This window comes from Buceros rhinoceros, unplaced genomic scaffold (assembly GCF_000710305.1).
Source record: "Buceros rhinoceros silvestris isolate BGI_N320 unplaced genomic scaffold, ASM71030v1 scaffold11773, whole genome shotgun sequence".
NCBI lineage: Eukaryota > Metazoa > Chordata > Aves > Bucerotiformes > Bucerotidae > Buceros > Buceros rhinoceros.
This window is the reverse complement of record NW_010405522.1, coordinates 1,522-18,204: the sequence shown is the minus strand read 5'-3', so window position 1 is coordinate 18,204 and position 16,683 is coordinate 1,522. Positions and strand designations below refer to the sequence as shown.

Here is a 16,683-nt window from a genome sequence, read left to right as displayed (position 1 = left end):
CAGGAACGTAAAAACTGGATGCGTTCTGAATATACAGTCTCCCCTTGCCCAGACAGAGGTTTTGAAGATTATATGGATTGTTCGGCACTTAAAACTGGGAAATTTGTTTAATGGGCATCCCAGCTAAGCTTGTTTCCAGACCACTCTTAGTCTTGACTGCTAACCCATGAATATCTGCTGTACCGTTTCTGCTCTGTGTCAAAGCTTTATTTAGCAACATGATCTAAAACAAACACATCTGCTGAACTTATTTCCTGCAAAGACATACCAAGAGGAGGGGCTGAAGGAGTGACACTTTCTGTGGTGGTCTTGCTGCTTCCATGCAGGAGTTCAGAGAATCTGGAGAGCCAAGAGAAGCCAATAACAAAATGAGTGAAAAGGCCTTGGTATGAGCATTCCTTCCTCTCAGCTGTCTGACTCAACCTTCCCTCCATCTGCTGCAGCACTGGGTAGATGCCACCTCTTCCTGTGGCCGTCTATTTTCATTTATGCTGTAGATATATTTGTATTCAGTTAAAAATACGTTTTAAAAATGCAGCAGATTACTGAATCATCAGCCATCGCTAAATTGTGCATAAAATGAATCAGATACTATTTTCTCGTTGATCCAAAGGCTTGCAGTGCAAAGCTCCAGATATTTCACCACATTAATACGATGAGAATTATCAGTTGTTTGTAAGAGATTACCATCTCTTTATCTCTCAGGAAAATTCTGATACCATTTAAAACACAAAGTTTGTATAATGAGCCTTTCCAAAAACCGTGAGCTTAAGTGAAATTCTTTTTTTTTTTTTTTTTTTTTTTTTTTTTTTTTTTTTTTTTTTTTTTTTTTTTTTAATCTAGTTATTTTCTGTATCTGAGCCAAGAACTGGGGACTGAGTAAAGTGAGAAAATGGGTTAGGATTCTCAAGCATAGACAGAAACAGCTTGGCATGCTTAAGGCATATTTTAAGGGTCTGGTTTTTCAGCTGGTGACCACTCAGTGTTTCTGGAAACTGAACATCCAAACTCAACAGTTTCTGAAGAACTCAGGCTGAGTCCCTCTGGGCTACTTGCCCATGTAGGGCACAGTTGTGTTCTAAATGACAGTGCACTTGTCTTCTGTATAGGATGCAGCAGTAGAATTCATTATTACAGAAGATGCAGTTTTCAGCTGAAAACCAAAGTTTTGTATAGAACCCTTACCAGCTCACTAGCAAGCCTGGACCACATTTTAAATGGGAGATCACAGCCTCCTCCTTGTCTTCGTCATGTAATAAGGCTTGTCAAAATATAAAGCTCTTCTGCTGTAAGTACGATGCCATTCCCACTGTGAATTAGCCACTTCAGTATAAAATATTTAGTATAAAATATTTAAACTAATAGCTCTAGCCTGCTCTTCTGCTGATGTGACTGCATTAATGGATCAGAATAAGAAAAATTGCCTCCCTAATCATCAGAGTTTTTCCACTGTGTTTTCTTCCTTTGGCTTCGATACAGAGAGCAGCTCTTTGTTCCGCCCAGCTGGGTGGTGCAGTAAGCCAGGAGGTATGGAGAGAACCCTCCCCAGCCTCTCTCTCTCCCAGCAAGAGTCACCTTTGCCCTCCCTTGAACAAAGTGGTTTTGTTGCTGTGTGCCGTGACTCGCTAGGAAGGAGGAAGTAAGTGACTGCTGTCCGCTGCTGGCTAACTCACTGGGTTATGAAGTCTTCCCCTCTCTCGCTTCCCACTAGGCCATGGCAAAGTTACTCTGTCACTTTAATAGGTTTGCTTTCTCTGTCAAGTTATATTTATTGACACGTAACTGCCTCTTGCTACGATGAAGGAAGTGATAACTTTCCAGGTCCTGTTTTCTGTCGTTATACGTGGCTGTTCTTACAGAGAAATACTTGTTCTGGGAACTGAAGTTTGCCACTCACCTCTTCATCATCCCGCAGGACTGAGTTGGGCTGCTGTTGCCTCTGTTTGGTTCTCTGCTGTAGTAGTTCTCATATCCTATTGCCTCTGCAACAGGGCAGTAAAAATGAGATGGTCAAACAGGCAAAACTTTTTTTCCCCACCAGAATGCAACCTGCAGTTAGAACCATCGGGGGCTGCTGGAGCAAGCAGCAATGCAGCACCTGTCTGCACTTGCCTGCTGTGAGGCTGGAGCGGCTCGGGGAGACCTGGGGACTGGACAAAAGCCGTTCAAGTGGTTGTCAGCGGGTATGTCCCTGGTAGAAAGGCATGCTTGACCCGAGACAGCACAGTCAAGGTGCTGAAGAACCATTCTAACTGCTGTGGCTAACCCTAACTGAGAAGGCAGCTTCCTCCCTCACGATTTCCTCTGGTGTCTTAAAGCTCAGGATTTAAGGGAGCAGAGCACAGTCATTGTGAGCCTGGGATCACGTTCATGATACAATTGGCTGCAGTGTGTTTTGTTTCCTTTTTCTTAGTGTGTTGAGTCAGGAATTTTTGTCAGAGCAGGGGAGATTTCTGGTCATTATTGCCAGCAGCAATAATGAGCCATTTCCTGGCAGTGCTTGTGCTGAGTGTCTCCCTACCTTTCACACCTCCCCTGTCCACCCCCGAGAGCTGATTTGCTGTTTACCCAGAGATATTCGGTTTTCGTTCTCTCAAACATAGTTATGTTACAGTTCCTTCACTCTCCCCTATGGTGTCATTAAGGGTGAAATTGAGACCATTTCCAAGTCTGACTTTACAGATGAAATAGTTACAGACGGATTTATTTATTTTCCATCTCATAGCTCCCTCTTGGTTGCTTAGAGCTGGTGGCCACACACCTTTCTGCCTTCTCTGTGATAAGGGCAAACAAACGTGAATGAAGTCTGTGATACCATATTATCTCGGTTCTGATAACCAGCCAATGAAGAAAGTCCTTGGACTCGGGCTAAAGGTTGTGTTGACATTCTCACTGTGAGTCAGACAAGATCATAAGCAGAGCAGGCACGTACAATTAGTGAGTGTGACGTATCCCTACAAATAAAACTGCATTAGGGAGTTTTCTGACCAATTTAAAGGTCTCCTTTTATGCTTCTGGATTGTTACCTTGGTACAGTTTCTAGTCTATAATGCATTGTAAGATCCGGTAGAAGAGTGGCCCGGGGGCAGGTCTTGTGCTACGCAATGCCAAACCATACACGGGTTTCCTCCTGCATTATGCAAATCATAAAACAGATCGGCAGCTCACTGTGTGCTGCTGTGCAAACTCATTAGCCAGAGCTGTGGAGATACCAGGATGCTACTCCCAGAACATGTCACCTTCCAGAAGGTGGCAAAAAAAAAAAACCCAACAAAAAAGCAAGTTGGTTGTTTCTTTGCTTTTTATAAAGCTCTCAAGGGTTTTTCCAACCTATTTCTTATTAGAAATGAGTCTTGACATAGCCAAGAGCTGTCTGCAGGAAATTGCCTAGGTGACTGGAGAATGAGAAATCTCACACAGGGAAAAAAATACCTAGCTGAGAATTACAAATTTCTTAGTACACAGAAGTGGTTTCACACTGTTGCAAGGTTGCACAGTTCTCCCTTCTGCCAGTGAAAGTGCAGTTTTCCCTTGGTAACTGCTCATACATGAGCGAATTTAAATGCCCTATGTGAAGAAGAAGACACTATAGCAGCAAAATGAACCAGTATGAATATATTTGTTTAAAAAAAATTTCCCCAATTAATCATCTTAATCACCGTAGGTGTAATGACAGAAAGGCGGAGGGGAAAACAGGCCACAGGTAGCTCGGGGCTGAGTTAGAGGCAGGTTCCAGCTCTCCAGAAGAGGTTATTGGGGTGTAATTGCTGCCAGCTCCGATCTGAGCCATGAAATCAAAGGGGTGTAAGCTGTTTCTGTACAAGATAATGATCCCTTGGAACTGGGCGCTCCTACTGCTCCTGTTTGTACCTATGTGACTCCTAGCAGGAAACCAGGGTACCGTTTTCTTGTGCCAGTATAGCTTATTCCCCACTCCAAATGGAAGATACTGCTGAGAGCGTACTCGCAGGATTTTCTCTTTGACGTAGTAGTACACTGTTAGCACAGATAGTGGGAGTGAAACGGTATCTGTGTACAGATTAAAAAGAAAAGAGGAAGAGATCTTTTCAGTATAGATACGTATCATCAACTAATGACGAGATCAACCAGGGATTGTTCTCTCCCATTTACTGCAGCAGCTGCACAGACGTACGAGCTCAGTCTGTAAATATCTTGTATTGCTTGTTGAAGTAAGAGGGTGTGGTTTGCGTTCGGCCATGTGAACCCTCCTTTCTGGTGATGGGTTAGGAGGACTCCTATGCTGGAGCAGCATGCTTTCATTTTACAGCTGCTCTTAGCTTTTGGGGTCTCAGTCTTCATTTCAGCCCAGAGGTTTTGAGCATTTAAGTCAATGAAAAGGTCGCTTTGGCTTGAATGGGCAGTCGTGAACCTTACATCACTTCTGCTTGCTGGGGCAAAGCCAATTTCCTTCAAAATTTCCCTCAAATACAAACAACTTCCTGGAAGGACAAAAGATGTTATTCCCCATTAGGCAGGTGGAGCAAAACAGAACACAAAGTCTGGCCTTCTCTGTGCTGCCAATGAAGAGGCAGCTTCTCTGTCAAGGGGACACCAGGGAGCAGTCTGAGTTGTCACCACTGCAGGAAATTGAGGTTGCCATCTCTGCGAGGCAGTTTGCCACCTCCTTAGCAGCATCAGTTCAGCTGTGCTGTGAAATGAGCCTGGCTGCAAAGCCAAACCAGCTTTTTTTTTCCCTTTTGGAGGGTTATTTTTAACCCAGATCATTCAGCTATCCCACTTACAGAGCCACATGAGGAGCAACGGCAGCACAGGGAGGGGGAGGAGAGCTGTGGCAGGCAGGAATGAATAGCCAGAGCAGAAACTCCTCCGGCTGGCTTCCCTTCCCAAGGACGCGTGCTGCACCACTGCCCCTCGGCCTGACGGGTGACTTCTCTGATGAGACCAATAGGAATGATTACCTGGAGGATGTGTTCCCGTCATTTTAGTTTTGATGAAGTAGTCTATGTCTGACTCTACAGCGCAGTTCTCCAAGCTTACCCGAACCTCTTCGTACAGCTACAAAACAGAATGGAGGAATTGAACTTCATTTTTAAAATTTCACATTGAATTAACAACTAATGCTCCTCTAACAGTTTTCTCCTTAAGGGACACTTTGGTACATGTCTGGCCTGGGTGGATCTTTGCCCTGTCCCCCTGTACAAATGTTCTTGTAAACACAATGTTTATTTGTGCTCTGGATGTTCTTTTAAGAGAGGAGGACAAAGGTAGTCCAGGGCTTTTCAATGCTATAAAGAAATTAGTAGCAGCAGACAACCATCCAAAAGCATTCCCCAAAAAACTGAGGGGAGGAGACATGTAAGTGTGGCACAGACTGTCTATGTGAGGCATATCTCTGGTTTGCAGCTAGAAGGAACAAGCTAGATTGAGAATTCTCCGCCTCCCCAACACTCAACACGCACAACGGCTGGTTTGCTGGAGACAGACAGCACGTGCAGAGGAGGGCGAGTGCCATATTGTTAGGGCACTCTTGCTCCTCCTCTTCCTCCTCTGCGTGTGAAGCTCCTTGGCCGGTGCCCCTACCTCATCATCCTTCACACACTGCATGGAGAGCTGGTTGCAGTGAACCCACAGCGAGTTGCGGAGGATGGTGATGCGGTCGCACTCCTGGAGCTGGAAGACCTAAAACCAAAGAGGAGAAGTGAGGTAGCCTCATGGTCGTTGTTTATTTGCGTTACAGGCAGCAACAGGGCTGGGGCTTCTCTGGGCCCAGTTTGTGAGTCTGCAAACAGTCCTGGAGGATCCTTTGTACAGGACATCTTTACAGCTACTGGAGAAACTACAGCTATCCGTTCATGCTCAAAAACTTGTTTTAATTGATTGCACCAGATGATTAAAGTTTTGGATTTTAGAGAAAAATAAGGCAGGGTCGAGATTTGACTGCTATTTCTCCTGCCAAGGGATCAGAGTCATTGTCCTGGCTGCCCATCGCACAGAAATCCTGGTGTTTAACAGATCAGGAGAGTACTGGCACAAAAGGGTCGTATTTATGTTAGAGGCAGAGCCAAAACTACCCATCTCTGCCTTCTAAAGTGTCTTTCCAAACTTTTCTCTTTTGAAACGATTTGACGCTCTCTGGAGTTGCCTCTGTTCATTTGTAAGGTTATTTTCATGGTGAAGAGAAGGCATTTTTCTTTCTTCAGAGTTAACTCACTTCCATCATCTGTCTGATTTTCTCGGGCTGTTGCACAGCTTGGGAAGAATGAAGGGGGAAGAGAGAAGAGAAGTGTGAACTGAATTTCGGGAAGAGGCAGATAAACTCTTTTCTTTAAAAACTTCAAAAAAAAAAACAACCCAAAACAACCACCCTGATCTGTAAGTTGTACCATGTTAAGTAGAACATCGATTCTTGGTTTTCTATGAGGTGTGAAAAGCTCAGATGCTTCCAGCCATCTGTTTCCATCTCCATTTGCTAGTAATTATGTCCAGAACACCACAAATGTATACAGTATTCAGCAGAACGTTCAGTTGGGTACACTGCCTGCCATCTAATATCGTACCATCTAAAAAAAACCCGAAAAAAAGAGTCCCACAAAGGGAGAAAGCTGGCTTTGGGACCAGTGTTGGAGAGAAAAAGCTGTCAAAGAGAATTTGAAGGACGGAGAATGAGTCTTTGAATATCTATTCTGAACAAAAAGCCTCTGGCTGCTGCCTCGCACCTCAGGGGTTGCACAAATAGCACAAGAGCCGACGGGGAGCTTCCAGGTAAATGGTGTCCTGTGGGGACAAGGAAGTGCAGCTCATCAAAGGGGGAAGAGTAGTGACTGGGGGCTTGTCAAGCCCTTTGTGAAGTACAGCTGGGTGTTGTGCCAGACACAGCCCTCGTGCCCTCGTGCAACGGGCTGACAGTGAACCCGGGCATCTCGTGCCAAAGAATACGGCACAGCCGACCGATGAAGGTCGTCCCAGTGCTGCCACTTGCTAGCTGGGATTTGGGGGCTATGGATGTCCAGCAGCCAGCTAGACACCAAAGCAACCTTGGCACGACTGGATTCCCCACCATATAGCCAGGAGTTTGGGATCTTAAGCTGCTTGTTTTTGTGCTAGTTACTGACTTAAATACCTCAAAAAAAAATTTCTGACAGTTCTTCTATCTAAAAGCACTTTTCAAAGAAGGTGCTGAAATGCCCTTCCTTTATGAATGGTTGTTTGAATTAAGCAGCGGGCAGGCCACGAGCTCTGTGGGCCGATCAGAATTTAGCCATGTGGGAGGCATGAAGTGTAGTGGGTCGTGGAATGCTTTGCTTGTTTGCTGGCTTTTTAAGAAGGGGTGAGATGCGCATCTCGGGAAAACTAAGGCTTGGCACAAGTTCTGTGGAAGTCTGCTGTGCCAGCCCTGGGGCTTTCCTGTCCTCCCAGGTAGGGAGTATCTGAGAGGAAGCAGAGCACTGGAAAGCTGTGCTCCTGGCATTTTTTTTAATGTGGAAATAAAGCCGGCACCACATAAACACAGCAAAATTACACTCCAGCAGGTCAGTAAATGGATGTGATTGATTAATATGACCACATATGTGGCTGATTCAGATGCCAACCAGTTCCTGTGAATTGTTGTGCAAGTCTCCTTGTCCATCCTCAGCAGAATGGAAATAGAGATTTTCCACCGCTGCCTTTCAACTGAAAGGCAAAAGGCAAACATTCTTGCAGGTGAATATGAAGTGCTGTGCAAAATAAAGATTGTGAGTGGCTTGAGAGCTTTGCCCTCGGAATGCTATGGTACATACTTTTTAGCTTAGCCAGAAAACTTCATTTTTAATCTCCACTGAACTTGGGAGATGTAGAGAAAAGCCAAATGACAAACAAACACAAAACCCTCTCCTGCATTGGAACAAGAAGCTGTTCTGGAAGCATCTTGCAAAACGTAATCTAAAGGGAGTCTTTTGTTGGTTCATTTGGAATGGATTAATTGTAATTCTTCTTGTTTCAAATTCGAAATTCATTTTTAAACCGAAAATGAATTTTTATGTCTACATCTCTGTTCATTTTCTACTGAAATTACATTTTGTCACAAAGCAGTTAATTGAGAAACAACTTTATCTTGACTGTGCTAGATCATCCCTAATGCTAGGATATTCTTATGTTAAGTTGTGGGTGAAAACTGGCAGCAAATGCTTGCAAATAGATTGTACCAGTTCCTGTATCGCCCCACTTCTCATGCCTCGGCCCTTATTCCCCCCTTTATATTTACATACATTTGCTGAACAAGCAAGGAGTGTGTAAGCAAGCGAGAGAGCGAGCAGCTATGTCTAAATCAACTCGAGATTTTGCAGCATTTTTGCAAAGACATCTACTGAGACTACACATAAAGCAAACAGCCAAACCCTTGGGATGGTATCTCAGGTCTTAGACTGATGTCTGCAAGTAGGATAAAATCAAGAGCACACAAATATATCGCTGCAAAAGTCAATGTTTACCTCACAGGTTTTGATATGATCCTGTTCCCAGTCTGTCCTGACCCGATCCAGCTGCTCAATGTTCTGTTTGTACACGGTCTCTGTAAACACAGACACACATCATAGAAATCCAACAGTTAGGGGGAAAAAAAGGCACGGGAAAAAAAGGCACAGGAAAAAAGGCTTCAGGCCAGCGTGTGCTGGAGTATCACAGGAATGTCTGAGCTTGGAACTGGTGGGCCCCAAGGATATTTGGGGTTTTTTCTTTGCAACTTTATGCTAGGTTAAGGATTCTCTCCAGAGGTGGTTTGCAGATCATCTGTAAACTTTACAGTGGGGATAATGCTAATCAGGCACGAAGAGGCTGGTCCGTACTTGGGCACTGAGCATCCTTAGGTTCTTTCTGTGCCAAGCCAGCCAGGTAAGACATGTGCTTTAGTGTAAACCTTCACGTGAGCCATGAGGAGCAAGTCTGCACTGATGAACCGGCTCAGATGTCTGCTGGCCTGTCCTCTGGGATATACACTGTGTTGCTGGCTGGAGAATGCTACCACGCTCATGTACAGACACCCCAGGGACTGCGTATCGGGTTTGGGCTGGCTGTGGGCAACTTCAGGGTCATTCTTTTGTGCTTTCAGACTTGCTTCCAGAAGAGCTTTTCTCTCCTGGGTGAAGTCCCTAAAGGAGGTCTTCTATAAAATCCTTAATGAAAGCAGGAGTCTTGCATTTCCACAAAGAAAAGTGACTGTAGACAATCACCAGGTTGCCATTCTTTAGAAGCATCTTCATTAACCTCCAGATAGGTGACTAGGGGAAATCTAGCTTCAGACAGAGCCAGCCTGGGTGATTTGGCTGGTGCTTTATCAAAATCAGTCCGCTGGTAGATCGTTGCTGAGAAAAATACTAGTTCAGTTGCAAATAGAGCATCACCTGCTTCATTTGCTGCGTCTCTGCATTGCTTGGCTTTGTTCTGACTCTGCAACAGGAAAAGAAACACCCCAAATGAGTTTCTGACCGTATTTTCTGCCCCTGCCCCAGTTTTTTTGCTACCTGCTCCCCTTCCCAAACTTGCAAACGCTTCTTGGCTGTCCCACCTTTATGCGCAGTTCTGTTAAACCCTAAAAGAAGGGTCCAGAACTGCACGGAGGCAGCCATAGGTCCACTGCCTTCAGGGGAAACCTGGCAATTTGCTTCTTTCCATTCAGACATCCCTGCCATAGGAGCTCAGCACTTGCATGATCCAGCCTGAAGCCAGTGTCTGCTGGCTGAGTTGTTTTTTCTCAAGAGTTTGATGTGCTTTTCTAATAGGTATTTATAAGCAGAAATAAATGGCAGTTAAAATTCTTCTTCATCTTCCCAGCTCCTCATGTAATACACAGATGAAAAGAACACAGCCTTTAAAATACTTTGCAAATGCCAGATTATTTCCCATAACAACTCCAAAGCCTGAAAGCAGAATTCACTCTAAGTAGAAGTTTTCTTGTTTAAAAACCTGCAGCTTTTAACAAGTGAAAATCCAGCTATTATTGACAGCCCTGTACTCCCAGGTCTTTCTGCACAGATGGCGATGACAGCACATTAATGCACAGCTCTAGACATCAGTGCGATACGTTCTTCCATTCCGCCCTTCAAGACAAGGCTGAGGTAAGGGTTCGTATAACCATAGTCCTCATCACAGCTAGCTGGAAAATGTGTAGTAAGCTGGGAACATAAGCTTCATTCTTATTTGCTTCCTGGCCCAAACCGTCTGTGAGCGCTGCGCAGAATTAAACAGCTGACATGTTTCTTGTGAGGTGCCTCTGTGCATCTCAATGTGCTGGCATGTGTTGGAAGTAACGGCAGCGATGCGCCCTGGGATCCTGCTGCATGAAAGGAGCTGGGTCAGGTTTTGATGCCATTGAAGCTGCTAAGTGTTCTGGCGTAATTTCAGCAGGGCCAGGATTTCATCCCCTCTTTACAGCTAAGCTGGAGGGGTTTGTTCGTCAAAGATTAGCAAACACTGGAAATAAAACGTGGAGTTCTGATGCTGTTTTTAGACTCTCCATCCCCCCGCTCCTTGAGATTATTTTTGATCCTTTTTGCTTACACTGCACTGATTTTTATCGAGCCAAAGGGAGTTCATTTATTTTGTTTTCTCCATCTGTTCCGCTGTAAAATGTTCCCATTAAAAGTTAGTGAATTGTCAGCTACAAGCATCAAGACGATGCAATGAAGGACTGCAGTGCCTTAATTTCCAATGATTTATTTTTGAGTTTGTAAATTTAGTTGAAACTAAACTAACCATAAGGAGAAAAATGTTGAGCAAAAATATGCATTTTAATGGAAGATACTATGCCTACTAAATGTAAACGACCAACAGGCAAAACTAACTGCATGACATACTTCTGACTTGTTTCTTTTTTTATGAATACTTTTGGAGAAAGATCTCATTCAGTTTCCCTTCAGGATTCATAGAGCAATTAGATCATAGTCTGGGATAAATTAATTAGATAACTTAGTCCCTTCGCAGCCTATTTTGGCCTATTGCAGAACAAGACCAGGGTTACCAAAGGCATTTGTGAAGGAAGAACCTCCGTGGGAACTTTGTTTTCATTTTAATTCTAAGGGGTTAATTAGAAGAGAAGGCAGCCCCTGCCATCCCACAGAAGGGGTTGTTCAGTTGCGTTCTCTTGTACCTTGAGAAGGAAAACCACAGTTTTCTCTCTAAATAGCATGGTCATCTAATGTACCTTTTCTGTTTGCTTTTGGTTGCCTGAAGCACTTATCCGTTCGAAGGACTGCTCAGCCTCATCCGCTTCCTTGCACTTCTGTTCGTAGGTCTTCTTGGACTGTATTGAAATGAAATGGAAGGTTAGGGAACAAGGCTGGGTTGTCTCCAGCATGATGTTCTAGCCATTTTCTGTTTTGCAGTCTGGGGGAGCAAACCAGCGCCCAAGTTTGGGCAACAGAAATAATTCCCAATGACACTGTAAGGAGACAGAAAAACAGAATTGAAAAAAGGGGGTAGGGGCTGGCAGCACTAATGGGTCCTTTTCCTGCAGTACTGAAATAGTTTTCTTTGTACCATGGAAGCCAGCTCCCCACAAGGATGGTCGTGAATGCACAGGCAGCTCTTGCACCATCACAACATCAGACATCTGTCTGAGCTACAGCATAGAGGCACAACCAGGAGCCCACATCCCCAGGGTGCCAGGGAGGATGGGTTGTCTTTTCTGCAGTGTGTCTTGGGGCATCAGGTGTCTGCAGTCAATGTGGTGCCTTGCCCGTTGCTCCAAGCTGTGAGACAGAGACAGCAGCCCACCGGTAACGGTCTCAGTTTAGTCTCCGGAAGCTAAAGGAATCCTTATTTGCACCAGAAGACCTCCTTATCTTAGAGATTCTCTTAGAAGAGAATAAATTTAAATAAAAATTATTAGTACCATTCCAGCTGTAGCAGTGACAAGTCTGCAACTACTTTTCTTTAGAGGTAATTAATTGCCCATTGGAAATCAAAGGCAGCTGCCTGCAGTTCCTCTACCTGCAAGCTTTCCAGTTGGAGAGGTTTCCTCCTGTTTACAAGACTCCCTCAGCATTTCTAAAATTGTATTTACACAGACTGGAAAATTAGGTTTGCTCCTGTAAGGCCTAGAAAGAGTGGAATCGTTTTTGACCTGGGGCATTGTTCATTCCACATTAACTTTCTGAGTATTTGTTGTGGAGACTCTTCAGTGGGCGCAGCAGGAAAGATTGGTTTAACTTCCTCCTTGTAGCAGGAATCGCATCCTCTCTCTCTCACACACACAGTGTCTTGTACACTCACGCATCCTTGACCTTTCTTTAAATATAGGTACATGTGGTAGAGATTTCACCCTGTCTCAAACCGGAGCCAGTTTGCATCCAGAAGCCTGCCCAAGACCTCCTTGCTTACCTCCATTGTTTTCTTGTAAAGGGACAGTTTGCTCTTTTGGATGCGCTCCATGGCAGACTCGTACTGTAAGAAACACAGAGGAGTAAAGCATTTCTTGCTTTGCACTGCTTGTCCCTGTTCTAGTGGCAGGATTAGGAAAGCCATTGCCAGGCCCTTTTATAAGCCATGTGCTGGTGGGGAAAATTACTTCACTCTGCTTTTATAAATGACAGGTTTCTAAGTGATAGAGAGAGCATCGAAGTGACAGGTGAAAAAATATTCCAAGATAATTCTACTTCAGTAGTTTCCATTAATAGCAGAGAGGATGTAGATCTTCATTTTCTTCCTCCCCCCCTTTTTTTTTCTCCTTTAAGGAGATTAAATTGTGTAACACCCAGTCAGTGCCCATCAGCTCTGCCAGCAGAGTTCCTTTGCTGGCTCAAGATCCCGGACCCTTTGCAGACCAAACCCCTGTCTCAGGCACAGGAGCAAGGCTAGCTGTCAATTTTAAACACAAACGATTTCTGTCCCGTTTTTATTCCATTGCTTGTGGCAAATCTGTGCTCAACGCAGTTTGATTTCTGTACCGTCCTCTGGTCAGCACTGGAAGGACAGTTAGTGCTGAATTCTCTTTCATGGCTTTGGCTGGGACATGCCCAGCCTTATGTGACAGCACGATATGCTCCTGCTTGGCAGGGTGTGGGTTTCTTCTGGGGGACTGTTGGTCCTTTAATCTTTGTGTTCTACTCGAGCAAAACTCCCTCCAGGGCTACCCAGAGGCTTGCTTCGCACTGGGCTAAGTCACACAGGCCTGAGAGCAGCTACAGTGCAACACAAATCACAGCTTCTTGCGAGGTTACCAAGAGTGCTGACACCAGCTAGCACGTCTGATGCTGACTTCTTACAGCCACATGCCAGACGAAGAAAAAAGGGTTGCCTAAGACTCCGAAGCAGGTTTTCCCTCTTTTCCAGGCCCCTCTTAACTGTTTCCAGTTGAGTTATAGGCTCATTGTTTTCCACCGCAGAGAAAGCCTCTCTCACTGCAAGTCCTGGTGGCAAAGCGGGGGGTGGGTACAAATGCTGATGAACTAGGTGCTCGCTGCCTGTCGTCATATGCTTTACCTGTTCCATCAGACAGCTGTGCTCCTCCAGTCTCCGCAACAGCACTGGTTTTACCCACTGCCATATTCACAGTTCTTTGCTCTTCCAACCCACCCTGTGTCAGGGTTGTAGACACAAGACTTTTGTGGCATTGGATACTGGTCATATGCGTTTTAATTTGATTTAAATTAGCAAGGAACTGGATATTGTATTGTACTCCTCCATCAATCAGTGCTTTCAGTGCTGAGTGACTGTCCCATCTTTGTTTTCAACCCTGTGGACCCAGAGAAGGTGTAACAGTGACCACTGATGTCTCCGTTGAGAGCTGCTTTTTCAGGGGACTTAGAGCTTTATAAGATCATAGGGGATTAAATGGCTTAAAATATACTCAAACTTTTATTACACAACATCAGCTAGATGCTATTTGTTCCACGTATTTGTAAGTCAGCATATATTGGTGTTGCATTCAGCATGGTATCCATTCGCTTTTATACTTTCAAAAGTTTGTGTTACCCCTTTATTTTCGTGCGTGTTGGAGATCATGCGGGATCATACCAAAGAAACCCAATTAGCAAGGGTATAAAAAAAGAAAAAAGGAAGGATTAAGTTCTTACGGGAATAATAATAGCACCTGCAGTTACACAGAGAGAGTAAAAGTGACGAAAGCCTCGGTCTCCTGAGCTCGGAGCACTACTTTATTTCCAGCTGGGATCAGAGAGGGATTTTCTCCCACACTCTGGTATATGGAGAGAACAGGGCACCCTGGGCATGTTTGATCACCGTGCACAGTATTCACAGCCTGTGGCTGGGGACAGGTTGTCAGCATGGACCACTGACCCGATCTGTTTCACCAGTTCTCTACTTCCTCACCTTTTTTCTTTGCTCCTTCTGTCTTTCTCGGAACTCCTCTATTCCTTTCAGCTCATCCTTCAGCATTACCGCCAGCTGGATATGAGAGTTTCCAACACTTTCAATTTCTAGAGCAGATCAGAATTCACATACAGTCAGTGGGAAGGTCTTTAAATAGAAAGTCACTTTTTTTCAGGAGGTGTTTCAGGGATGTGACTGCTGTGTGACTTGGCGTGAACAGGGCAGCCTTAAGAAAGGCCTCCCTGTGTTTCTGCAGACACCGACAGTGGGTGCACACGGCCTGAATAGGGCGTATTGCAGGTCCTCTCGGTGCCTGCAGAATGCATGGGTGGGAAAGACTCCTCGCCCCAGAACTGGAGCACCCACTCAGAGCAGCCCTGACAAGTGCCGAGCCAGCTGCATTTCTTCATAGCCCCCTTTGTCCCAGCCACCCCCCTCCTCCTGGGGCTGGTGCAGGTGTTATGATGCAGAGGGAGGGAAGGAGCTCTGATGTCCGTCATCACCCCGTGTCTGTTTTCCCTTCACCATGCTGATGGATTGGCATTGCTCTCGGTAGCTGCTTGCCAGCCTTGCACCAGTGTTGTTAAATGAGGTTGAAAGCTGAGAAGGGTCAGCAAAGATGGATTGAATTTCAGGGCACCTGGCTGATGCTGTTCGAAGTGGCCGGTAACTCCTCTGCATTTGTCAGCTTTGGTGCCTCTGAAACAGCACCCCACGTTCTCCAGAACTGTTGAGCTCCCCCACCCAGGCTCTAAAACTACCTTAATCCACCAGCTGCTTTTCAAAAGGTGTTTTTACCGGAGCGGCAGGAGCCAGGAGCCAGGAACACTGCCTTATTGGCTATGATGGTGGTGCATTTTCTGTGTGCAACAGGTTTCCCTTCAGCCTCGGGCACTTTTCAAGATCATGCTGGTTTGATGTCAGAGGTTTGCAGAGGAGGGAACAGAGCTGGTATTTTGTGACTTGATCCAGGTAAAACTAACTTGAAGAACAACCCATTTTTTATGCCACCGGAGAGTGGATTGAATGCCCAGCCTTGGCAGCCTCCCAGGGAGTGTCCTTTCCCTCCGCTCTCCACACTACAGACTGGGACAGGAGAGTTGGAAATAGCTGTAAGTACTTACGTTGCTTGAGCCTCTCAAATGCTGCTTTCAGTGTGCTGTGAGGCAGAAACAAGAGCACTTTATTAGTATGGGTTTCTAAGGATGGGTTGTGCATCTAGAGAAAAAACTGTCCCTCAGAATCTCAAAGATCCACATAGAAATAAAAATCTTAATAAACTTGTGATAAAAGTTGACCATGCTAACAAGCACAATAGCATCAATCTGTTACCGTCAGGAAATGCAATAAAACGCTCCATGAAGCGGGGAATTGCACTGCTCTTTCTGTGCACTCTTTTCTAATCCCTCTGTATTGGTGGCTGTGCATGTTATCAGCCGTCTCTCAGTCCTTGCACCTTGCCAATGGATACACGTCAGCTGAGTGAAATAAAGGCAGTCAAGGGGAGTCGGGTTGTGGAGTGCTAGTCCGGAGCGAAACCTGCTCCACCCTCTGTGCGGCAGGCAGCAGCAGCACGTTTTCCCTCCCCAGTGCCCCCTGAAGCTAGAGCAGCTCTGCCGTGCACCATCCTCCGTACTGCGCTTCCCGAGCACCCCCGTGCGGCACCACTCGCTCTCCTGTGAGAGGCTCACAAACGGCGCAGGAGCGTGAGGAGGCTTTGAAACCTTGATGCTCCCTGGGGTTTTCGACATCCCAGAAGCACAGCGAGAATAAAGCGTGCTGTGAAATCAGGCTGCGATACCGGGCTGTGACGTACAGCGAGGAGATGAGCGATGGTAGCGCTGCTCATCCGGATGGACCACCAAACAAGCAGTCCTGCAGTGCGCAGTTGCAGAGGGGCACGAAAGGGTAGCGATAGATTGCCTGATGGCCTGCGTTTTGGCAAAGCCAGAGTCCCTCTTCAGCAAGCACCAGAGATACCAGCATAAAAGGGATGGGAGGGGAAAGAGCATCATCTGTTAAAGGCTTTTTCCACTGAATAATTTCCTCTAACTCTGAGTTTGCAGGCTGGCAGGGCATTCGTGTATGTAGAAGCCAGGGCTATGGTGTGATTTGGAGGCTTTTCAGATTTAGAAATCACCTCTTCAAGCCCCAGGGTGTGTTGTTCCCTGCAGGAAACAGTTGTGGGATCTCCATGGAGCCCCGGCCGACCCCAGGCAGGAGCTCGGGGGAAAAACCTATTAATGAAGACCCTGCAGCCTCCCTGGCTGACGCCTGGCTGCTAGGAGGGCCCAGAAGAGGATGCGTATCGCTTCCCAGCCATGTGCAACTGCAGATGGGCAGGGAAATCCTGTATCTCTTGGGCCATCACAGGAGTCTTAAGAGACAAGTGAAGGA

The 16,683-nt window shown here is 45.7% G+C and overlaps 1 protein-coding gene across 1 annotated transcript in view; it reads right to left on the bottom strand.

Annotated features, from left to right (window-relative positions):
• LOC104491363 (proline-serine-threonine phosphatase-interacting protein 1-like) overlaps positions 1-16,037 on the bottom strand; it is an 18,600-nt gene extending 2,563 nt beyond the window's left edge. Inside the window, exons 1-11 of the mRNA XM_010133772.1 lie at positions 15,862-16,037; positions 15,411-15,445; positions 14,287-14,393; positions 12,337-12,399; positions 11,159-11,257; positions 9,360-9,405; positions 8,451-8,530; positions 5,563-5,661; positions 4,941-5,037; positions 1,898-1,982; positions 269-339 (exon numbers count right to left, since the gene is read on the bottom strand). Coding sequence (XP_010132074.1) covers positions 269-339; positions 1,898-1,982; positions 4,941-5,037; positions 5,563-5,661; positions 8,451-8,530; positions 9,360-9,405; positions 11,159-11,257; positions 12,337-12,399; positions 14,287-14,393; positions 15,411-15,445; positions 15,862-16,037 — 958 coding nt within the window. The remainder of the gene's footprint in view (positions 1-268; positions 340-1,897; positions 1,983-4,940; positions 5,038-5,562; positions 5,662-8,450; positions 8,531-9,359; positions 9,406-11,158; positions 11,258-12,336; positions 12,400-14,286; positions 14,394-15,410; positions 15,446-15,861) is intronic.
• Between the last annotated feature and the right edge of the window lie 646 nt (positions 16,038-16,683).